Consider the following 25,763-nt stretch of genomic DNA (forward strand, 5'->3'; position numbering starts at 1 on the left):
ATTAGTCATTAGTACAATAACAGTGCATGTTTTAAGCACTGATTACTGTAATAATGTCACTGGTTCCCAAAAAAGTGTCAAAAATGTCAGTTAGGTGTCCGATCTGTCCGCTGTAATGTCTCAGTCCCGCTAAAAATCACAGATCACCGCCATTACTAGTAAAAAAAATAATAATAATAAAAATGCCATAAATCTACAGTATTTCCTATTATTTAGATGCTATAACGTTTGCGCAAACCAATCAATATACGCTTATTGTAAAAGAATATATATCGGCCTAAACTTAGTAAGAAATTTGTGTTTTTATATATATATATTTTTTTGTATATGTTTAATAGCAAAAAGGAAAAAAATATTGTTTTTTTTCTTAAAAATGTTTTTTAAAAAAAATTTTTGTTTATCAGTGCAAAAAATAAAAACCGCAGAGGTGATCAAGTACCACCAAAAGAAAGCTCTATCTGTGGGGGAAAAAAAGGACATACATTTTGTTTGTTTACAGCGTAGCACGACCATGCAATTGTCAGTTAAAGCGATGCAGTGCCATATCGCAAAAAAATGGCCTGGTCATTAAGGGGGTAGATCCTTCCGGTCCTTAAATAGTTAAATGAAAACTCAGAAGTAAAGTAAGCTTATCTCCAAATATTTTTAGCATGTAAGTGTTTGAAATTTTTATACCCTTCTGTCAGAGAGTATATGCCTAGAGGTGAAGCACATACCATAATGCCAAGTCACTTGTCAGTAAAATATGGTACTTGCTGGTTATGATTTTACACCTAAAAGCTCCACATAATACTGTGATTGGTGGAAATGGTTACCTAATAGGGGTGGACAGAAGGGGCAGATGCCCTAGGCATAGCAGAGCAAAGGGGCAGAGATTGGAAATAGGGCAGTAAACCCATTCTACGGCATGCTTTAACCCTGGGGGTGGGGGCCTATTTCTGCATCCTTGCCCTGGGCTCTAGATCAGTGGTTCTCAACCTTTCTAGTGCCGTGACCCCTTGATAAAATTTCCCAAGTTGTGGAAACCCCCGAACAGTAAAATTATATTCGTAGCCTGGGTTGTCAGCACCCAAGACAAGTAATTTGCGCCCCTAACCCATGGACATTTAGCGCTCCCTGAGTCCCTTCCACTCGTACAGTATTAAAAACTCTTATGGTACACTTTAGGATGTACCACTCTTTGTTCTCCTTTCTTTCTCTTTTATCTTTCTCTCTCTAATTTCTTGTTTTTTTTTCCCCCATCCCTCCCCCTAGGTGTCTCTCTTGTTCTCTTTTTCTTTCTCTCCCTTTTTCTTTGTTCCTTCCCCTCTTTTCCTCTCCCTTCCATATATTCTCTATTTTTATTCCTCTCTTACTCCTTGGTGGGGGGGTGGAGAGAATGGGATGAGTGGCAGTACTGGTAGGGAGTTGGGATGAGTGGCAGTGATGGTGGGGGGTGGGATCAGTGGCAGTGCCTGGGGGGAGTTCTGATCAGCCTACTTAGGTGCTCTTGATCAAGGTCATCTGCTAATCCGAGAACTGTAGTGGAGACTTTTAATGGCTACTATAGTCACAGGTAGTGTTACTCACTGTGTCTCTGGCTTCACTGTGTCTCCGACTTTGTGGTGTCTCGCAGCAGTGCCGCCTATGCCGAAGTCAGGGGATAGGGTCTCTTTCAGTCCCCCTTAACATTCCTCACCAGTCAGCTGACCTCTAGTCTCTCCCCCCCAGCCATGCTGTGAACTGAATGGGCAGCTGCGAAGAGGCTGAGTGGGTGGCAGCAGGCTCCAGGGACAGCCCAGCTGGCCGGCTGCAAAAAGGCTGGGAGAGCGGTGGGGCTTCAAGAACAGCCCAGGATTCGGTGACCCCTGGCAAATCATCATTTGACCCCCAAGGGGGTCCCGACCCCCAGGTTGAGAACCACTGCTCTAGATAGACCTGTCCCTGTACTGTTACCTAAAGCTAACATCTGTTATAGCACAGCAAGATAAACAATGTAACATTGTTAAAATAATTTTGAAAAGCAGTAAGCAGAAAGAAGGCTTAATTTTTTTCAAACATACAACTTTTTACAATACCAAATACTGGTGCCTTAGATCACTGCTGTATAAAAAAAAGAGACATACTCTAAATGCATACATTTGTTTTGTACAATGGTGCGCTATACCCTCAAATATTGTTTGTGCAAATGAATGGTGTGAAACCAATAATATCATTCATATACAAGCATAAAATTAAGGCAATCAAAAATGTGGTCTGCCTAAATCAAACACATAATAAATATATATAAAACAATAATACCAAACCACATATATTGTGAAAATGGGTGATAAAACAACACAGTCCATAAACCAGATGAATGGAAAAATCTTCTAGGGAAATGGGAAGAGTCCCTGGATAGCTCTTCATAGGAATCAGTGTGGAAAGGTAGAAATTGAGAAACCACCCAACAAAGTGATCCTCCACCACCTAAAATGCACACTTACCAGAAGTAAGCTTAAACAAGCTCATCGATAAACCAGGGGCCTGATGGACAGTGGGTGTGCGAAGTCCCTCTATGCACTATAGCAGGCGGCAGGCAGTGAGGTGAATAGGATCTTGATATTCAACCAGCGTTGAGGCATCCCTTTAGCGGCGTAGCCGTGAGTGTGTACGGGGGGATATTAATCTCCAACTCACAGACATAGAAGTAAAGAGGATACCATAGTGTAACTCCGTAAAACTAATTTATTTAAATAAAGTAGAAAACTTACAATGTAGTGGTTAAAAAAGAGCGAAATCGCCAGCCAGGTGGCGAGCGCCCATCCAAGTGTAAAGCGATGACGTCCTTTTAATTTCCTAACGTCACCCTCCCTGACCTCGTCAGCTACAGACGAAACGTACGTCGGGAGGGTGACGTTCTGACATCATCGCTTTACACTTGGACGGGCGCTCGCCAGCTGGCCGGCAATTTCGCAACACTCGCAGCTACGCTGCTAGAGGGATGCCTCAACGCTGGTTGAATATCAAGATCCTACTCACCTCACTGCCTGCCGCCTGCTATAGTGCATAGGGGGACGTCGCACACCCACTGTCCATCAGGCCTCTGGTTTATCGATGAGCTTGTTTAAGCTTACTTCTGGTAAGTGTGCATTTTAGGTGGTGGAGGATCACTTTGTTGGGTGTTTTCTCAATTTCTACCTTTCCACACTGATTCCTATGAAGAGCTATCCAGGGACTCTTCCCATTTCCCTAGAAGATTTTTCCATTCATCTGGTTTATGGACTGTGTTGTTTTATCACCCATTTTCACAATATATGTGGTTTGGTATTATTGTTTTATATATATTTATTATGTGTTTGATTTAGGCAGACCACATTTTTGATTGCCTTAATTTTATGCTTGTATATGAATGATATTATTGGTTTCACACCATTAATTTGCACAAACAATATTTGAGGGTATAGCGCAGTTCCTTTTTTCTTTTGTTTTGTTCTATATTGTTGTGTATATCGCACATTTGGACTGCAGCTTAATCAGAGGTTTTTTGAGCGCGGTGTTTTTTGTTTTTTTATTTCTCTATTGCAGCTTAATTCCTTAGGCAAGTGCTTAACACATACCAAAGTGTTCTCTCAAGTACCATTATGACCTGTAATCATTTTGATACGTATACTTCTTTAGCATGCCTTGTATGCTATTGCAGCATGATTAATATATTAGTTATTTGATTTTGGCTTGAGCAAGAGTCGAGCAAAGCTAAACTAGTTACCATAATAAAAAGTTAGATTTTGTTTTGCTCCTAATTAGGCTTTTCTAAACCCAGTAATATTTTTTACACTTGTACTCCTGCTGTGGTTCATCAAAGTTTCTCATTATGGTTTGCCATTAAACTGCCCCTGGTATTCCTGCATCACCTCTTGTACCACATATTTTGCCATGCTGTTTATCTAAATATATAATGTCTGAATTTTACTTTGCATATATGCCTTGGGTGGTATATAGAACTTTCTGGAAATTGACAAAATATTTTGCTCTTTGTTTATATTGAATTTATTTCTCATAACTTTTTGTATAATTTCCTCCACGTGCCCTGATTTCCTTCCACAGTGCAAATACCTGCTGGAAGATTAACTGGGTACTACCAAAGACCTGTTGGTATATGCATGTATCTGAATGACTATTTTGGGAACTTAAGCTCCTTGTGCAGCATAGATATATAAGTCTTATGCCGCGTACACACGGTCGGACTTTCCGACGGGAAATGTTGGATGTGAGCTTGTTGTCGGAAGGTCCGACCATGTGTATGCTCCATCGAACATTTGCTGTTGGACTTTCCGCCAGCAAATGTTTGAGAGCAGGTTCTCAAATTTTTTCCGCCATGCTTGGAATCAAGCAGAAAGAGCCGCACTGGCTATTGAACTTCATTTTTCTCGGCTCGTCGTACGTGTTGTATGTCACCGCGTTCTCACGTTTGGAATTTTGGGCCAACATTTGTGTGACCATGTGTATGCAAGACAAGTTTGAGCCAACATCCTTCGGAAAAAAAATCCACGGTTTTGTTGGCGGAAAAAGTCAGATCGTGTGTACGCAGCATAACTCTATGTAGTGGGTTAAACACAGCAACATTTGCACAATGAGACTTTAAAAGGTCAGTCTACCCCAAAGTGTTATTTTAGTTTCAGGTGGATCCTGGGTGGCTGATGCAACCCCTGGCATCTTATATGTCCTGGATACCTAAAGTAGAACTATAGGCAAAACTTTTATTTTCATTTTGGATAGAAAAAAGATAGGGTTATAACCCCTGTGAGATTTTTTTTTGCCATCTGTGTCCCAGTGCAGAAATTTATCTTCACTTCCTGTCTCATAGCTAAACAGAAAGTGAGAGGAAATCCCTGTAAATCAAGGAAATTCCTTGGGGACCCCCAGGTCAGCAGAACTAGATTCCCCATTGGAAGATTTCCCTGTATTATTTTTCTGGGGGCAACCCAAAATCTGGGTAATTTCTTTTACTTTCACTTTCAATGATAATGGTGAACAGAAGAAATGAGAGGGAGAATCTCCTTAACGGGGGCACAGACAGCAATAAAAACTGACAGGTGTTCTAATCCTTCTCCACTCTGTCCAAAACTAAAAAAAAAGTTTTGCCTTTAGTTACTGTATACTCTAAACAGCAAGAGCTCCCTGATGTACTAATAAATGCGAACCACACTCCAATGTCAACTCTTCCAAATACTTTTATTAGACCATAAGTTGCTTAACAACATACAAGATGTCCCTGTCCAAGGACTGCCCCTCCTTAACGCGTTTCACCACAGCAGGCTTACTTGAAAAGATAGGGGCGGCCAGGGAAGGAGAGTGAATTATATACTCATTAAAGCAGCAGCAATGTCATGATGCTTTTTCAAAGGCCCACACATGTATACATTATCTCCTAATATCTTCCATTCAAGCTTCATCATATCCAGTCTAGGGTATAACTTTAGCAAAAGATCAAACATCATCTTTAACAAGCATCTTCAAAAAACTTCTTTAAAAACACTCTTAAAAAATTTTAAAAAACATATGGGAAGAAAATTTTACATTAGAACATTTATAATTAAGAACATGCGGACTGTTTTAGGAAGTCTTTTTATATTCATGCTCTTTTGCTAAGGGTGTACCCTAGATCAGTGTTTCTCAACCTTTTTCCAGTGAAGGCACCCTTTAAAATTCCATGCAATCTTGAGGCACCCCATTCTAAAATGTAAAAAAATTAAACGAATAGTTTTACACAACGCAGCAACATCCACACAGGTAGGGCACCCAACGTTAGAGGTCATTTATTCTTCCAAAGCAAATGCTCCTTTGCACACTGGTTCTGACTAGCATTCATATATATTCATATATTTCTCTTATTTTCCAATATTTTGCTTGTATACAATTTTTGGACAATTTTTAGGTATTTTGCCAAGGCATCCCCGAAGAAACCCAAAGTTGAAAAAGACTGGGCTAGATTGAATATGATGGCATTTGAATTGAAGATACTAGGAGACAACGTAATGTAATACATGTGTGAGCATTTTAAAAAGCATCATGACATTATTGAGTATATAAGTCACTCCCCTTCCCTGGCCACCTCTATCCTTACGACTAAGCGTATTGTGATGAAACGCATGAAGGAGGGGCAGGGACATTTTGTATGTTGCTATGCCGCTTGTGATCTAATAAAAGCATTTGACAGAGCTGACATTGGTGTGCAGTTCACATTTATCAGTACCTTCAAGTTGTGAAGACGGGCTCCTTGTGCTGGCATCCGGGTGGCCACAGTGTAGGAGAGGTGCAGGACTGGAGTGGTGCTGTTTGCTTTGAATGTTTCAACAGCAAGAGCTCCCTGTTATAGTGGCAGGCTCTGTTCCTGTTATCTGCGTTTTACCTGTTCTTGCCCAACTTTGCATTTCCCTTCTTCTCCAGCTACATAATTACTTAGTTAGTCTAGTTAAAAAAAGACACAAGTCCATCTAGTTCAACCAATAAAATGGAACAATATGATATCCTAAAAGTTGCATTTTCCTGAATATAAAATTAATTATAAAATCTAACAGGGGTGAGTGGGACCCCCACATAAAGGCCACAATAAGTTTTCAGACACTGTAATTCAGTACAGGTATCGCACCAATAGGGTCCCTGAGAGATATAAGACACTGTTAGGTGGTTTAACTCTCCAGCATCTGTCAGACTCTGGAAAATCTGTTTTGAGTGGACTGACTTTTTAAAGACTTTTTGTATAATATAGATTTGTTTTGTTGTCAATGTCCTTAAAAATCTATGGTAATTTTATATTGGGAGAGAAAGTTGTAATATATGTCTGAGAACAAAATATCGATTTACGTTTGCTGGGTTTAATCTGCACCTGGTACCTCACCATATAATGCCAGTGTTCAATCTGAGGAAATTTGGTTGAGAATTGCTGCACTAATTAATTTGTACCATAAGTATATGCAGTCAGCTTTCTTTCCTTTTCTAGGGACTTGGGATTTTGACATTCTTTTCTTAAGGTACATTTGATACTGATTCCATTGCATGCAGTGACAGGTATTTATAAAAGTGTTACATACCATTTTGCATACAATTAGTGCTTATCCAGCACTAAACACTCCTGCGAATATGGTGGTCCCTGCAATAGCATAGACGTAGGACAATGACTTAGTAGTAATATACACAATACTGATGCTGCTTCAGGCACAGTTATGCTTCATCCTCTCCAGCTAAAGCCCGGTACACACTGGCTGAATGACGGTCAACATGGGGTGGTTCAATAAAAAATCACATTAAAAAAATTATTGCGGCGCTAAAAAACAGTTCAAAAGGAGTCTGAAGAGTGGGAGGAATCAAATCACCAGATGTAGTGTGTAGATGTGGAAAAGTCACTTGTCACCACGTGATAATGTAGTCTGCTTACCAGAAGGTAATAAGGATTAGGCATGAATGGTTAACTCTCAATGGCATCCAGCAAATCCAGCCCACTGGAACCCCTCGTCAGACATCAACCTCCGTGTAACTTCCTTCATGTGTATACAACTCCCAATGATCACTTCAGAATTGTGGCTTTCAGGCATGTAGTCATCATATACCCAGGAAGAGAAATGAAGGACCCATAGTGAAGCCCGTAATATTATATAAAAAAACTTTAATGTAGTAACTTACAATTGAAGTTCAAAACAACATGCATCAAAGAAAGGACAATCGGCTGCAGGCAGGCTGACATCCGTACGCTGATTGCTGGTTAGTCTGGTTGAAAAAAGATACAGGTCCATCAAGATCAACCAATCAAAGGGAAATAATATATATATACAAGCCTATATACACAATACTATACTCACAGAAGATCCAATGGAAGGCAAAAAACCCCAGCAAAGCATGGTCTAATTTTCTCCAGTAGGGAAAAAATTCCTTCCTGATCCCCCAAGAGGCAATCGGATATTCCCTGGATCAACTTTACCTATAAATGTTAGTAATCAGTTATATTATGTACATTTAGGAAAGAATCCAGGCTTTTTTTAAAGCAATCTACTGAGCTGGACAGAACCAGCTCTTGAGGGAGTCTATTCCACATTTTCACAGCTTTTACTGTGAAGAAATATTTCCATATTTGGAGATTAAACCTCTTTTCCTCCAGACATAAAGACTGCCCCCTTGTCCTCTTTGATGACCTTAAAGCGGGGGTCCACCCACACCGCCAAAAAAAAAAAATATTAAAAGCCAGCAGCTACAAATACTGCAGCTGCTGACTTTTAATACATGGCCACTTACCTGTCCCAGGGTCCAGCGATGTCGGCAGGCGACGCCGAGAACCCGCTCAGTTCTCGGCAGCTGCCGCCGCCATCCTAGGTGAGGGAATCAGGAAGTGAAGCGTTGCGGCTTCACTTCCCGGTTCCCTACTGCGCATGTGCGAGTCGCGCTGCGCATCCCAAGTGGTCTCCGCTCTCTCCTGGGAGCTGTGGGCTCCCAGCAGACAGCACGGTGGGGACGGGAAGAGGCGTAGACTCCCATGGGAGTCTATGCCGGAAGTGGGTGCAAATACCTGTCTTAGACAGGTATCTGCACCCCCTCCCCCCTGAAAGGTGCCAAATGTGACACCGGAGGGGGGCGGAGGGTTCCGAAAAGCGGAAGTTCCATTTTTGTGTGGAACTCCGCTTTAAAGTGAATAACTTCACACCAAGTTCACAATTTGGACCACTTATGTATTTATACATGTTGATCATATCCCCCCTTAATCTCCTCTTCTCAAGAGAGAATACATTCAGTTCCTCTAATCTTTTTTCATAGCTGAGCTCCTCCACGCCTCTTATCAGTTTGGTTGCCCTTCTCTTCACTTTCTCCAGTTCCCCCAATATCCTTTTTGTGAACTGGTGCTCAAAACTGAACTGCATATTCCAGATGCGGTCTTACTAATGATTTGTACAGGGGCAAAAAGATATCTTTCTCTCTGGAGTCTATACCTCTCTTAATACAAGAAAGGATTTTGCTCACTTTGGAAACTGCAGCTTGGCATTGCACGCTATTATTAAGCTTATGATCTAACAAAACCCCCAGATCCTTCTCCACTATGGAGGCTCCCAGTTATACTCCCTATAGTATGTATGATGCATGCATATTCTTAGTCCCAAGTGCATAACTTTACATTTATCAACATTAAGCCTCATTTGCCACATTGTTGCCCAATTAAACAGTGCATTGAGGTTAGCTTGTACATTGGAGACATCCTGTAAGGACGTTATTCCACTGCATAGCTTGGTGTCATCTGCAAAGACTGAAATGGTACTTTTATTCCCAGACCCTATATAATTTATAAAGTTATTAAAAAGTAAGGGTCCTAACAATGAACCTTGTGGTACACCAATGATAACCTTAAACCATTCAAAGTAAGAATCAATAACCACTACTCTGAATTCTGTCTTTTAGCCAGTTTTCTATCCATTTACAAACTGATTTTCCAAGCCTGTAGACTTTACCATACACATAAGCTGTGTGTGGGGAACTATGTCAAATGCTTTTGCAAAATCCAAGTATGTTGTTATTGGGAAGAATAAAGTTTTGGAATAGTGCCCAATCATTGGTGTCAGTGTGAGGCACAGTGTCTTAAGCAACAGGTAAAAGGTAACGTTTGGGGACCACTGCCTCAAGGGCTTAATTGTAGAGTATGCCATGTCACTAGTTCGTACTTCTTCATTTTAAACTATCTTTCAATACAGTAAAAATAATAGATATGATACCACTTGTTCTCTGATCCACTCATTTAGTAAGATGTTAAAAGTACTGCAAAGTTACCCAGAATCCAACACTTCTTAGAACTGGGGACAGGGTCTTTATATGGGTAAAAATCATATCTTGGTGTGCAGCTGTCAATCTTTTCAATGACAAGATTATTTCATCCATTGTAGAAATGGTATTTTATTATTTGCCCATTGTTGTGTTTCATGGCAGTATAGCATTGACACTCAATTATTTTGCTATCTTCCATGGTATAATTTATTAAACTGGTAGAAAATAAATTTCTTTGAGCTGGAATCCGCCTTTTTACTATGGAAAAGGGAGGACGGTTTGTCTTTAATTGGTCAGACTACAGTCTACCAAGTTGTGTAAGCAATAGGGGGATAGTGGCCTTGTTGTTAACAGTGAGGATGTGGAAGGTGGAGACCACAATTATTAGTACCTGGGGGGACTCTGATCACACGCCTACTTTTCCTCATAAACCCATATAGCATATGCTGGTGCTGATTTCTATAATAATGATAGTAGAACAATGGGGCAAACTATTAACCTACAAATGTGTTTTTTTTGTTGCCTTGGTTCATACTGTCAATGCAATATGAATTGTTTAAAGATACAAAGAACTACCTCTATGAGATGATCATCTACAGGACGTAAACAAAATGCTTGTTTAGTTCATGGCACTCATTTGCACCCTAATTAACATAGTTTTCCCATGTGTATACATTACTCCGCACGTGCTGTGCCATTCACTCAGTGACATTAATGTTAGGATTACTTAAATGCAAATAGCTGAATAGCTTGCCTGAGGCAATCACACACCTTATCCATGTGATACAGATATGCAGAATGATTTGTAATGTATTACACAGCAAGATCCATAGAATACCTTACATGTAAATAAGGTATAGACACACAGATGTATGTTATGTAGTAGCATAGATGTATATAATGTAGACACATGGATATTAAAAAAGACACATAACATAGATGTCTATAAAGTAGACACATAAATGTCGAAGGTAAACACATACATTAATGTAAGACACATATGGGATAATTTTCTACAGAAGTTGAAAAACTTTACACAATCAGTTGTGAGTTTGAGTTAGGAGTATGACATCTGTAAAAAGGTAGATCTTAAATTCCCAGTTTCTGACTTAGATTCAGTGAATTTTGGGGCTGTTTCTAATATGGTAGATGTCTATAAGGTCGACACATGGATGTATGAAAAACAGACCATAACATAGATGCCTACAAGGGAGACACTTAGACATATGTAAGGTAGACATATAAATGTATATAAGACAGGCACATAGCATTGATGTATAGATGGCAGTCACATATGAGCTGATTTACTAAAGGAGTTGAGAAATATTACACAATAAATTGTGAGTTTGAGTCAGGAGTATGTCATCCGCGAAATTAGAAATCTGAATCCCTTGTTTCTGACTGAGATTCTGTGATTTGTTAGGTTGTTTCTAATTTGGGATGCTAGAGGTTTTATACATATACTGTAGATGTACAATCTATAAGTTACTCTAGATGTTCTAGACACATATAAATATGTTAGGTAGATGCATACATGTATATAAGGTACACTCAGGGTTCTATACATAGGGCAAATAGAAGGGGAGAAAGGGGATATCCCTGTCTTATGCTCTGGGAGATGGCAAAGGCCCCTGGCCTAGAGGTTGCCTATGGGGCCCTTATGATGGCCATGGGAGAGGTATACAGATGAGTGATAGCCTGCAGAAAGAGGCCCTCAATGCCAATAAATTTAAGGGTAGAAAATATGGGCTTATTTACACTTGCTTCAAAACATGGCTTTGGACACGCTTTTTTAAAGTTTTCTGCATGCCAGTCAAGCACCTGTCACTAAATAAAATGGTTAGCTTACAGTCCTATTTACATCTTGTGTTTGCCTTGCTTTGCTTTGCTTCAAAAGTTATACCCCATGTCGCTTTTGTGGTGCTTCAAAGCGTCTTCAAAGCCTCCATAGAAGTCTATGACAAAGCTCACTTGAAGCACCTGAAGTTTTTGAGAAGCTTTTATTCAGCTTTAGCTTCGCTTTGTTTTAGAGAAATTGTAGGCGTGAGATATAAACACACACACAGGGCTTCTACCAAGCTTCATAAAAGCACCACTGAAGCACCACTAAAGCATCACAGAAGCATTGCTGAAGCATCAAAAACACGTAAAAACAGCATGTTGAAGTGGTAGGTACTTTAATGTGTGTCGAAGTCAAAGCAAGTGTAAATGAGCCTGAAAGGCCAGCTTAACCTCTCAAAAGCTTTTTCTGTCTCAGCTTAGTAGGAGGGCTTAACTGTTCTCCATATTGGCAAAATTGGAGGTCTTTTTTGCTTTTCTGGTGTGATCTCTAGCTTCTCTGAATGGCTTGACACCAGTATGATTTGTGTGAATTATCAAAGGTAGGATCTTATTCAGTCTAAGGGCTAGCAATTTAATAAATATTCAGAAAACAATAGAGCATTTTGTCTGTATTTTGAGCACAGAATATGGTGTTTATCTGGTTCGGGAATAACCATGATGAAGGATGTTTGCATGTCCCTTGGTTTGGGTGTTTTGTTAAGAAACCGAATGCAAAATTTGACCATGTGTGGTAGCAGGATCGGTAGAAATTTTTATGACAAAAATAAAGTAAGCCATCCAGCCCCAGAGCTTTGTTTGATGGGAACATTTTCTTAGTGGTGGTGATTTCCTCATCTTCAGTTGACGTGTTGAGCCTGTGTAGTTCAGATTTGGGAAGTTAGACATATGGCTAGTGATGAGGTACTGTTGTATTTTCTGGGGATGTCCAAGGATGGTGGGTTGTGGGGTATCTCAGGGTTGTTGTAAAGGTTAGTGTAGAAATTGCTGCAAATTTGGACTATTTGAGAGCTGTGGGATTGAACAGTAATGCCGCGTACACACGATTGGATTTTCCGATGGGAAATGTTGGATGTGAGCTTGTTGGCGGAAAGTCCGACTGTGTGTATGTTCCATCGGACAATTTTCGAACTTTCCTCCAACACATGTTGGCTAGCAGGTTCTCAAATTTTCCGCCAACAAATGTTTGTTGTCGGATTGTCCGATCGTGTGTACACAAGTCCATCGGACAAAGTCCAAAGTACAAACACACATGCTCAGAAGCAGAAGCAGCCGGTCTTGTAAACTAGCGTTCAAAATGGAGAATTAACATTCGTGATGTGGCAGATTATGAAATCTCTAAATGCAGAACACAATTCTCTTCTTCTTTAATGGGATAATAATGAAGCTGCTTTGCTGGTGATACTGATGGAGTTATTGCAAACAAAGTTTCAAAGGCTTTTTTTTTCTAGTGATATCAAGAATAATATTATTATGCTTTATTTTTTTTTTCGTTCAGAAACAAACTGAAAAGCAAGAAATGAAAAGCACAAATCAACACTCACCAAACTCCTATTAACATAAAATTAGCAGAAAGAGCCCAAAGGGTGGCGCAAAAGAGCTGAAAAAACACGTAGTACGTCTAGTACGTCACTACGTTCGTAATTGTTGGCCAACATTTGTGTGACCGTGTGTATACAAGACAAGTTGGAGCCAACAACCTTCGGACAAAAGTCCACGGTTTTGTAGTTGGAGAGTCCGGCATTACTATTTTCTTCTTAATTACATATGAAGTGTGACTTATTTCTTCTTTCAGGTTCCCCACAAGGAGTGTATGTGCCATATTTCCTTTGTTTTGAGTTGCAGTAGTGTTTTATTACCCTGTTTATCAAGATGTGTTTCCTGAACAAATATTTTGTCAGCTTTGGACCATCAGAACTGATAAAGGGCTAAGTGTTGTTGTTGTTTAGGCCTCTTATATACGCAGAAAGTATCTAAACCGTGGTGGTGTTAAAGTTTCGGTACAAATAGATGAGTATTTAAAGGCTATGGTACTTTCTCCAGGGACAAAACAAGAGAACGTTAGACGAGAGAAGAGAGAAACAAAGGAAACACTGGAGCATTAAACATTTAAACCATATCAGAATTACCTGCCAAAAGTGGCCAGGAAAGGATTTTCAGTCATCAACTAAGAATCATTTCAGAATGTTGACAAACCCTGTTGGAGTTGGGTGATAGAACTCTCAGGCAGCTGTTCCGCTGGGCCTGCCTAGATTTTTAACAGCAGTTTTAGGGAGAAAACAGAGGCATCTGGGGTTCCCCAGAGCTGTAAAGTGACCCAGTGGGGTTTTTGCCTGACGGGGCAACAATGGAGGGCAAGCCTGAAAACACGCACATTTCAAGCATCTAACGTAACTAGTGGGTTTTAGAAGTCCCATTAGGATTGATAGGGCTGGACTCTTCTTACCTTTTGGATTTCAAAGGAGGAAATGATAGTCCAGCCCAATCCTCAGGAGGGGGACAGCGAGAGCTCCAACTGATGTCTCCAACTAAAGAACAGTCTGTGCAGTCTCAGACTAAAGCTGGGTCAAAATTCCTGCTGAATTAGCAAAATTTTGATCTGTGTGTACCCCTCTCTGTTCAACAGATGCCAGTAGTTAGACCGTCTTCTGCTGAACGGTTGTGCTGGAACACCACCATTCAATCAGCCACTGATCAGTGTATTCTGACTGGGAGGGGGTCCCGCTCTCAGAATACAGTAGTGCAGAACAAGAAAAGATTTAGAGAGGAAAGGATCTCTTCTTTCCTCTGCTCCTGGCCAGCCCAGGTGAACAAACAATAAGGAGCTGCCTCAGCCTACATGTCTCCACCACACCACACACCCTGATTCATTGTGCCCCACCCTATGACTTAGGCCTGGTGGGCAGGGGCGAAATGCATTAGGGTGTGGCGTGGTGGAGACATGTAGGCTGAGGCCCCACCTTATCATTTGTTCATTTGGGCTGGTTGGGAGTAGTGACGATCCTTTCCTCTTTACATTTATTAGCCCTCTAATAAAAGGAGGAGGGGTCGGGAGGAGGTCCCAGCCCAGGAGGGGAGGCAAGGATCGTCCATTAGGGGCACACGGACGCCCCCTAATCTACATGCGGGGCGCCGGACGCATGGATTCCAATGGGGTTTTTTTTTTTGACGCACGCAATTAGAGCCCGAGGCTCTAATAGGCTTCAAAAAGGGTGGGACAAAAAAGTTGTGTGACAATAGCAAATGAATATTCACTATTGTCACACTGATTCTCCTCCCGGGCCAATCAGGAAGCGGGTCCTAAGACGTGCAGCCGGAGAGGAGGAGGTGCGTGACCGGAGGAGACGCAGGGAAAGCCCGACCCACCAGCCGGCACTGTCTCCAGGGATGGCTCACCCGCAGCTGCTCAGTCACATCCAGCACTCCCCGGCTTGGACAGGGAAGGGAGGAGGAGGGGAGATCAGAGTGTCATCCCAGGCAGGACATCTGCCTCTTAGGGTAAGGAGGCCTTCAACCTTCCCATCTGTCTGTCTCCCGTGGGGGTGTTTCTGGTGTTCCCTGCCTTCATGTCAAGGGGGTGGCGTTGGTTTACCACCCTCCTCCAAATTATTGTGCACCAGCCGCCACTGGAGAGAAGTCTTGAATTCTGCAGAATACATCTTTAGGTCTTGATAGGAAAACCTTGTGGGTGGAGTGGTTTGTGTTGAAGTTTACTGACTTGCAAGGTGGCCAAGATAATATTAAAGATGATCTCTAAGGTGAGTTTGAGGTCTCCCTCCTGATTTGGTTCCAGGAGGCCAAAATTCCAATGTTGTTACGCCTTGAGATGTCGATGGAAGTCTTGAAGTATGCAGGCTTGTGAAATTAAATGTTCATGAAGTTATGCAATCTCTTATTGTTTGTATACATCAAGTATAGCTCCTCCAAAAGGTACACTGTATATCTAAATCTGAAGAAGGACCATGGGCTGCGGGCTCTTCTAAGAGGTTGTGGTGTGTGCTGTTGCTTAATAGGGGCAAGGGGGTATCTCTGCATTGGGTGCAGAGATTAGGAGCTGCACAATAAAGAAAGCCGGCACTCCATTTAAGATCCCCAAAGTAAATTTAATTGTAGTAGATGGCTAAAATCCAACCTGAAAGGAGTGCTAACATGTTTCAGCCATAGAGGCCCTACTCATAGCTTTATTGTGGTACTTTGAGTTTGGTTAGGCTCACGGAGGCACTGCTGTCTCTTTACAGATTTTGGTGAGGTGACTGAGCGCTGTCTATCTTTTTTGCAACAGAAATTAAGAGCATGATTTAAAGAAATGTGAAATTTTAATCAAGGGGACATTTCTCAAACAAATTGAGAGACCACTAACGGTGCAGTAACTAGTATTTTAAAATAAACTGCAGATTAAACAATTGGTCTGATGCTTTTAATTTTTTAGCACACCCATGCTCTTACCTGGAAGTATGGAAATTAATGTCTGCTTCAGTAGCAGAGCTACAGGATTGGGAAACACTCCTGACCAACTTGGTAGGGTAAACCTGGGAAAAGAAACAATTTAGAACCTATTATGTATTACAGATAGTGGGCAGCAGTTGTCATGTGCACAGCCATAGGCTCACCCTCCACCACCTTACATGATGGTAATGCCTGGGTCAGTGGGGCATGTGTCATTGCATTATAGATTGCAGGCAGGTAAATCGTAAGATTTACTGAAGGAGTTGAGTATATTTATTCAACAAATTGATTGAAAATTCACTTTAACTACCCAATCATGCGAAAAGCTAATTTCTGTTTACTCTACTCAACCATGTGCAGATAAAATAAGAAAACAGAAATTTGCTTTTCACATTATTAGATAATTGAAGCGAATATTCATAACATTTATTGAAAGAAGATTCCTTTATTAAATTAGTCTGCAGGTCTCTTGAAAAAAACAAGGTAGGCTCAATCCACTAAAGCATTACAAATGCGGTATTTCCATAACTGTGTGGTTTTTGCTTCTTTTTCTATTGAGAATTGATTTATTAGTTCATAAGCTGTTTGGTTTCACTTGGATTAACTTTACTTACTGCTTGCATGTTACTTCTTTTTTTTAAGTATTACAAAGTAGTTATCATAGACTGTTACAGAGCTTACTGCTTACAATGCTGCTAAGTTCAGGTTGGAAATGAACATACTTTTTAATTTAGTGCCTATCAAGGTGAACACGAAAAGTTTCTCTGTAGAAGCTGCTTGAGGTAATTGTAGCCGTATTAGTGCCCTTGCAACAAGAGCAATTGAGTTCAACAAAATGGTGGCCATCTGCACACAGACATCGACTAGCTGTTGCATGAATGTGGATGAAATGTCCAGACATACACAATTGTTGAAGTCTACTTGAGCCTGACTAGCCGATCCTGTCTGTCTTGCACCAGTCTTTCCACATGCTGATCCAACTGATACAGATTTGAGCTGTACTATTTTCATTGTTTTGAAGATCAACTGAGTACTGTCTGTGATACAACCACATTTTCAGGACAAGCTTTTGGGGTGTACCTCCTTCTTCAAGGTCCTTGAAGAAGGAAGTACATCCAAAAGTTTTCCTTAAAATTTGGATGTTAATGCAAATATAAAAAGTATCGCGGAGAGTACTCAGTTGTTCTTAATTTGTTCTTCCAGTTGTTCGTAATTTGGAAATACACCTTGGCTACCTCCCCACCCCAGTCTGTATCTGGGCAATGCAGAAGCAGCTGCAGCCCAACTACTCTCTGCTCTCTCTGATTTCTCCTCCAGTCAGAATGTTACTTGTCATGAAACCTGGTTGGCTCCAGGGCTGCCACTCTCTCCAATAGTCCAAGTGCTGCTGCACAGGGGACTGGAAAAGAGCTGACACAAGTCAAATGCAGGTTCTTAAGCTGGGTTCACACAGTTGTGATGCATTTAACGTATGCATGTTAATAGGCTGTCTAATGCACCAAAGAGGTTGCATGCACTATTTACTGTGCCTTGTGGTATGACTGTTGGCAATGTGTGATGGGTGTTATTAAAAAAAATGGCACGACAGCACATCAACATGCAACAAATACATGTTTGCATGTTACTACAGCTTAACAGCGTGAAGCCAAAATTAAACTGGCTGCAGTTAAAATATGTTTATTACTCTTTAAATAAATACATAACTGCATGTTTTAATGTTTTCTACATCTGCCCGGATTTCAGCTTAAATCTATGTGACAGTTTCTCAATCTCCTAGGGACTTTATTGGTGAGATCTCTGTTCTTGAGTTCCTGGGTCTGCATGCATGCTATGGCCTTTATGAGGGGTTCTTATTTTTCCTGCTGGAATTTGTTCTTTATTATGAAAATGCAACAGAGGGAGCTGGGACACACAAAGGTGGACAGGAACAACTTATATTCAATTACTACCAGAGTCAGGATTATTAGCAGGGATAACCTTGCTGTTGGAGAATCCAAGACATATTAAAGGCCAGCGGGGCAGGCTCAACCTGTAACTAAAGTAACACTTTGGGGTGGATTAAGAAAAATGTCCCAACATATCTTCTATCTATAACTGACATCTAGAACTACACATATTTTTAACGTTACTTTATCATTTTGTTATGGCAGTCCAGAGACCGTATTTAATTGTTGAAAAATTCAACTAGGTTTTTGCAAATTGCTGGTGCTTCCGCTGCTTCCTTCCACTGCGCTGGATTCAGGTACAGTTTCCTATTTCTTCAATTGAATCTTTGATTTTTACTTTGCTTCTGCAAGGAATGCATGAGATGCCATGCTATCTACTGCAATGACATTTTCCAGCAGATTGTGTTTTTATAAATGATGGACATTCTAGCCCTAACTTTGTGAGCACTGAGAGGTTAATTGCATATCTTATTACAATGGCTTCTGAAAGTGGGTGAGATATATTAGACAGCAACTAAACATGCTGTCCCTGAAGTTGATGTGCTGAAAGCATAAAATATGGGCATCACAGTTTGTTGTATATGGGGCTACGTAGCCATAGACTGATCAGGGTGCTCATGCTGACCATGTCCACAGCCAAAAGTGCCTACAATGGGCACTTGAACATCAGAACTGGACCATGGGGAAATGGAAGAAGGTGGCCTGGTCTGATGAATCATGTTTTTTTTTTTACATCATGTTGCTGGCCAGGTGCGTGTTCATTACTTACCTGGGGAAGTGATGGCTCCAGAATGCAATATGGGAAGAGGGCAAGCTGGCAGAGGCAGTGTTATGCTTTGGGAAATTCATTCATCCATTCATGTGGATGTTACTTTGACACATACTACCTACCTAAACTTTGTTCCTGACCAAATACACCTCTTCAGGAAATAGTATTCCCTGATGGCAGTAGCCTCTTTCAGCAGGATAATGCGCCCTGCCACACTGCAAAAATGGTTCAAGAATGGTTTGAGGTACACAACAATGTGTTTGAGTTGTTGATTTGGCCTCCAAACTCTCTAGATCTCAATTGAACCAAGCATCTGTGGGATGTGCTGGAAAAAGCAGTTCGATCCATGGAGGCCCCACCTCACAACTTACAGGACTTCAAGGATATGTTACTGATGGTTTGGTGGCAGATACCACAGTATACCTTCAGAGGTCTAGTGATGTATATGCCTTAATGGGTCTGGGCTGTTTTGGTAACACAGGGGGAACCTAATCAATAATAGGTGGGTGGTCATAAAGTTACGTCTGATCAGTGTAATATCCAATGCGACATAGAATTTTGTAGTGCCGCACAACCACCAGTCAGATTCAACCTGCACTGAACTATGACTAGTGGGGCATGATTGATTGCTGTGGGGAAGTCTCTCATCCCTTGTTCCTCAGGTGTTCACAATCCTGCACTGAGTAGTATGACACTCTAGTAAGCTAGCATGCTGTATACCTGTTCAGTCATGTCAGTATTATTCTGCATCAGCCTGAAAACTACAAAGCGTTAACTATGTGAGAATGCAAGTTATATAGCAGTTCGGCTTTTGATGCTGCATTGACTTGTCATGATGATCAGTGCGATTCACAAGACTTAGTTGTGACGATTTGAATGTTATTATCCTCCTTCTGTTCCTATGGCTGTTCAGTTGTCCCGTTAGGCCACATGCACACCAGCGATTAGGCCCGTGTGCATCACATCCTGGTGTTTTCATGCCCCAGGTGTCACAGGCGCAGTGATCAGCTCCGCTGTATGCTTTCAGGGATGTACACGCAGAATGCAGGAATTGTGTGTTCAGGTCTGTATACATTACTGGAAGCATACAGCCCTAAAGGTGAGTACCACTTAGTACAGCATCCAACCACTTCCTATTTCAACCTGTCATGGACTTTACCAGGCTGCTGGCAGCAGGGCTCCATAATGCCCCTGTGCCTCCCGGGCATCCCAAAATGTCTTGATGTGCAACACTTGCGCCTAAGCGTTGTGTGGGCATGGCCTGATTGTTTCATAATATATACATTTATACAGTCCCACAATGTCCCTGCTTATAGGTGCCCAATCCAGAGTAAATTTGGTTCCCATATATACCATTTATGCTAGATTCTCACCTACACTGCAAGACCTTGCAGGATCTCATAGTAGTGGTTTTCTGCACATGTGGGAGATGAAGTGTATGACCTAATGCTTTCATTTCGCATATGCGTTGTACGAAATACTGTTCATTTTGTGGGGGTGGGGGGGGGCTTCTCCCTGAGATCTAGCGATATTTTGGAGAAGGTTTTTATTCTTCAACAGATACATGTAGTGTCATACAGCGCATGGACGAGATGAAGAACATGACGTCATGCACTTCATCTCGCACTTGCCCAGTATCAATACATTTTTTTAAATGGTGGAGGGAGAACAGGAAAATGATTTTCCACCTATTCGCTATTGACAGATTATAGAATGGTTGGAAAAAGGGAGGGGGTGAGAAATTTTTTTCAGGTCACATCCTAAATGTGTGATTATGCCTCAAAGGTGCTCCTGTACTTTTTTTTTAGCGCTGAGCATATTTCTCAGATGTGAATTGGCAAAATAGAATAACATGTAAATCTGGTGTTGAGCGTTGAAGTGTTTCTGGAAACGCATTTCAAATCACTGAGGTGAGAAAGAGGGCTAACTAGTCATTCCAAGGACAGATCCACAGAATGATTGGTTTGCCTGCATTAGCAAGTAACCTCTGGATGACAGGTACTCAATAATTAAAAATATTCTGGCATTGATCATGAGCTATTATCAGTCAGATGGTTGCAGTAATTTTAGATTTATCAGAGATTAAAACAGGTTATTTCATACAATTTGAAAACTATTTCCATGACACTGAACGCTAAAGGAAATAGATTTAATTACACGGAAATGTTATCTTGGCATTACCCTGTGTGATGTAATATATTTATGTTACATTTATCTCAACACTCATAATAGGGAAGGGAGATAAATCATATTGGTGAAAGGAGTTAATCATTGTATGTACATTGTTGTATGTTGCAATAATACTAAATAATAGTGAGACCAGTTATAATTATTTTTAAGTAACTAACAAAAGGTAACCATTTTGCATACATGGCCACGTGTTGCAAAAATAATAGGCAGACCAGTTATAATTATTTTTAAAGTTTATAATTGTAACCGGTCTCCCCATTATTTAGTATTGTTGTTTGTAAAATCTTTATTTTTTCCAAAAAGATAAAACAAGACAAACATTCCCGACATAAGATTTCAGGATCATCTATTACACAATAATTCTAAAGGCATGCAATCCACATGAAAGGGTTTTCTTCAACAGATTTACAAAATAATGCTGAAAGCACATCTTAAATTGTAGGACCAGCCATAGGGAATGTAGGGTAGAGGGAAAGGGTGAAGAAATAAGGGAGTTGGAGCCAGGAAAAGAGGAAAAGGGTATGGAGAATGGAGATACAGAGAAATACAGGGATATACACAACTAAGGGGCGTGGAGAGAGCAAAATATCCCTCTCAGTTCCCAAGAAAAACCATCAACAGGATCAAAAGCATCCTAGCTGTTCCCTGGTAGATCAATCACATAATTAAAAGAAAAAGGATCAATACTCATCTGAGTTAATGCCTATAATCACTGTATTAATTGTTTATACATGTCTGAGGAGATTAAATCTAACCACAAAGCCTAAATATTACGGAACTTGATGTAGGTATCTGCACACTGGTGCCTCAGCTTCCTTTATATCCTGAACCTCCAGTAGCCATTCTGTATTTGTAGGGACTACCAGAGACTCTGAATATTTAGTATTTTTGTAACATTTCACAACCCGACCTGTTCATTAACATTGCTTAACTTGGCCTAGTGAACAAATGGTACCCAATGCTTGTGATACAACGTTATTTTAGGTTTTTGCCTAAAATATGTTTTTATAATGCTTTAGTTTACTGTTTATAGTGATTATTTTTTATTATTTTTGCAAACTTACTGTCAGCTTTACATCCTATGTGAATCTGGTCAGGCGATAGACTATAGACATTTTTTAACATGCAATAAATGTGCTGTAAATTGGGGCTTTACTAGCCTGCCCGGGGGATGTTGGTGGTGCACATCACAAAACACTATTTAATAGTCTGTCCTGTCCTGAAGTCTGCGCTCCCTGAGGTCCCTCCATCTATAGTGGCTGGAATCTTCTCCTGGGTTCCCTATTGGAGGGGAGGAATTCCCTTACACCAGAGGACTCCAAACTCTGGTCTTCAGGCCATATACAGCCTGAAGTAAGATATAATATAGCCTGCAGCTAGGGTCAGTGGCATGTCTTTATTGTTCACAGATTAAGGTGTAAGGTCAGTAGAGGCTACCTAAGGTTTCTGCTTCAACTACCCCGCCTAGGTAACGGCTACTCTGATGCAAGGGGGCTCCAATGGGGACTCTGATAGGGACTCTAATGTAAGGGGGGACTCTGATGGAGACCCTGATGTAAAGAGAGAATGTGATGGGGACCCTGATATAAAAGGGGACTCTGATTTTTTGGCCCCGTAATATTAGTAAAATTTTTGATGTGGATGATGTTTTTAGGCAGAAGAGACTTTTCATTATCCTTCTGCTCCAAAACCCTAACTTCTAGCATATTTTAATTTACTAACTTTAATTCCATTTTAAAACAAGCCATAACTGACCTCTGTGACACAAGCACTGTGGAGAAATTCATCCCCAAATTTCTCAACAGAGGCGTAAGTAATTCTCTCAGCTGGTGCTTTCTAAGCTGTTAGCTTGCTATTTTCTTTTTGCAATGTGGGAGAAAACCAGAACACCCAGGGGGTTGGAAAAAACATACAAAATCTAATTTATAGGTTACTAGAGGGATTTAAATCTGTCCTTCAATAATAAAATCTAGTCACTTCACCTGCATGATGTTCGTGGCAACATCACCACACTTACTCCTTTGCTATGGAATATTCCTGATGGTCTTTAGGATACTGTGCATCAGGATAGGCATGCATATTTTTTTAATAAGAACATTAACTCTTTCTATGGCCAAACCTTTTTTTGTTTTTGTTTTGTGTATCGTAAGAAAAGGTTGATTGTCTGGGTAGTTTTTGTGGTCTGTGTCCCATTAGGGAGATTTAACTTTACTTCCTGTCAAAGAGGTTCAAAAGGAAATGAGAGGAAATTTCCCCGAAGTGAGGGGAATTTCCTTGCTAATGGCTGTATCCATTGTTGGATTTTCCATCACCTCTTTCTCTGGTGACCGACCATCTCTTTCTGTTATGCTAACAAGAGACACTAGACAAATTGGAGCTGGTAACTATCCCCCAGTGGGGACAGAAATAAGCAATAAGAACTTAACAGAATCTTACCCCTCACCACTTTATCCAAAAGTTAAAATTTAATTAATGCTGGTTTTACATGAATTTTACCATAATATACGATAATAAGGTTCTAAGCTGTGTAGGGCTACTGGGAAACCTAACCTAGTTATGAATAATTTAAAAAAAATGTCATTGTGTTTTTTATACCTGACAAAATACCCAAGTCTCTTTTATTATCCTCCTGTATTCCCCTACACTGTAACACTCAGTGGTAAGGCAACCACTGGAAGACAATCACACACTGTTGCATTGCATTTTAATAGTTTTTGTTCAACTTTGCCTTCCTATTTTTTAAAATTGTTTAACATCTTTGTTTTATTTACTTTTACAAATAAATATTTAGTAAGCTACAATCATGGCATTGATTTCAAAGAGCAGCAATGTGTTTTATTTTAAAAAAAAACAGTTCATGGTAGAAGTGGTTTTCCTTCAGACTGTCTCCAGTCTTTCTATAATTGAAAGTCTATATGAAATCCTACAGACCAGAGAGGGGGAAAGAAATGAGGATTGGCTATTTAAGTTGAGATTGAGGTAAACAGCAGGTTGTTTTCAGCAAAGCAGGCAAGGTCAGCCTGGCAAACATCTGACAAGGAGCCTAGAGATCCACCTTCTGCCCAGCGATAGGTGAATATCAAATATTCACATGCAATCCTTCATATTTACCATACTAAAAATGGAAAAATATTTTTGTTTTATTTTTTCCATCTTGAGCATTAGTGCTGAAAAGATGGCCCCTTTAAATTCTAGTAGGTGTGTGGTGAGAGAGCTTAGGGCTCTTACACACTTTTAGCAAATGTTACAGCAAAGAACAAGATATGGCTGCCTGCTGTCTTTTATATGTCCAAGAGCAACAAACAGGAGTGTAGTGTTCTATTATTTTATTTATGGAGGAAAGGAGGTAAGTTCTAGTTAAGTTTGTACATTTGTCCGTAATGCTATTGTTATAAGAGTCCTGGCACATGAACATTAGTAAAAGTTTTGAGATTTTGTCGACCTTGTTCCTCACATCCCTTCATAGCTCTTTATATAGAAGCACTGAGGAGTCCTCCCCCATTTCCATCGGGGCCAACTTATAAGAGCTGCTCAAACATGATGTTGTACTGTGGATAATAAGAGACATAATATTCACATTTATTGGTTTATTTCACCAAGGCAATGTAAAACACAATAAGATAAATGTTTAGTCCGAGTCTGTTACTATATGGAGAGCCCAGTAATCAGACTGGGTCCACTCTCTAACTTATTTTTTAAATAATTATGAAATTAATTAAAATGCCCATGTGCCTTAACTCTTATTTGTAGAGATGGAGCATACAATAATCATTTAGCAGATCCGAGCTTGTCTTATTCTCCCCATACTTTTAGCCAGGAGGATCTTCAGCTTTGAGCCAAACTGAGGCTGAAAGCACCTCAAGTTGCTGGTCACCAATGATCTTCCTTAAAGGGCGAAGACTCTGGAGGCCTAAGGTTAGTCCATGTTGGCTCCCTACTTAGTTTATTTTCCAGTGCTCACACAAATTTGGTGCCCCCCCCCCCCCCCACACCCTAAAAAATATGCATAGACTAATAATATGAGGAGCTCCAGTGACCAGACTAGGTTGTTTGTTTTGCCGCTGTGTTCAGCTCCTGATTGCACTTTTCTGGATGTTTTGAAGGAAATTGTTAGGATGTCTTGTCTATCCTGACAGATCCCCTTAAAATCAGACTGTGTTTTAATTTGCAACGCATCCTATATTAGCAGAGTCCACGAAAAAAACTACAAAGCCAAACCTGAACCAATAAAATTTTCGATGCCAGAAACCTCTGTCTTACCTTCCTCAATAGATCCTTCCTCAGTAGTATTCTGAATTTTATTAGGTATTTTAATGTTGCTGTTTTAATAAAAGGGATGTACTTACAGTTATCCTTTATAAAAGGTCCCTCTTCCCCATGCAATCCCTCCAAACATTCCACATCTTTGCTCTGGAGCCACTGGGTGGCAAACAGCCTCTTTGTAGAAAGTCTCCTGGCCAGTCTGCTAATGCCAATTCAATTTTCAATGCATTACTATGGACAGGCCCTCAAGTGCTAAGTCCAATAGTGATGGCCATCCCACAGGACTGATTTGGAAATCTGCTGTGCTTGTGCAGACTTGGTGTGGACTCTAGGGATTGTGGACAGGTCAGTGGATCACTTTGAGGGGGGCTTGCAGGAGGACTTGCGTTTTAAGGATAACTGTACTAAAACTACAGTTATTCTCTAAATCGTGTAGCTAAGAAATTAGGGTGTTAACATTTATTTTGGAGTCTTAAATGGTGTTTTGTGGGTATTTTGTGTGTCCCTCCTCCCTGCCTGTATTTAGAGAAATGCTCATTATCTGGTTGTCT

At 40.5% G+C, this 25,763-nt stretch overlaps 1 protein-coding gene across 3 annotated transcripts in view; it reads left to right on the top strand.

Annotated features, from left to right (window-relative positions):
* LOC141117672 (cytosolic phospholipase A2 delta-like) overlaps nucleotides 1–25,763 on the top strand; it is an 84,679-nt gene that overhangs the window by 26,259 nt on the left and 32,657 nt on the right. The window contains exon 10 of one of the 3 annotated variants that reach the window (XM_073610642.1): nucleotides 18,233–18,286. The exons of 1 other annotated variant lie outside the window; for it this stretch is intronic. In XM_073610642.1, coding sequence (XP_073466743.1) covers nucleotides 18,233–18,286 — 54 coding nt within the window. Of the gene's footprint in view, nucleotides 1–18,232; nucleotides 18,287–24,762; nucleotides 24,865–25,763 lie in introns of all 3 variants that reach the window. One more of the 3 variants, XM_073610641.1, reaches the window with a different exon arrangement.

The sequence above is a fragment of the Aquarana catesbeiana genome, linkage group LG13, assembly GCF_042186555.1.
Source record: "Aquarana catesbeiana isolate 2022-GZ linkage group LG13, ASM4218655v1, whole genome shotgun sequence".
In the NCBI taxonomy this organism is placed as follows: domain Eukaryota; kingdom Metazoa; phylum Chordata; class Amphibia; order Anura; family Ranidae; genus Aquarana; species Aquarana catesbeiana.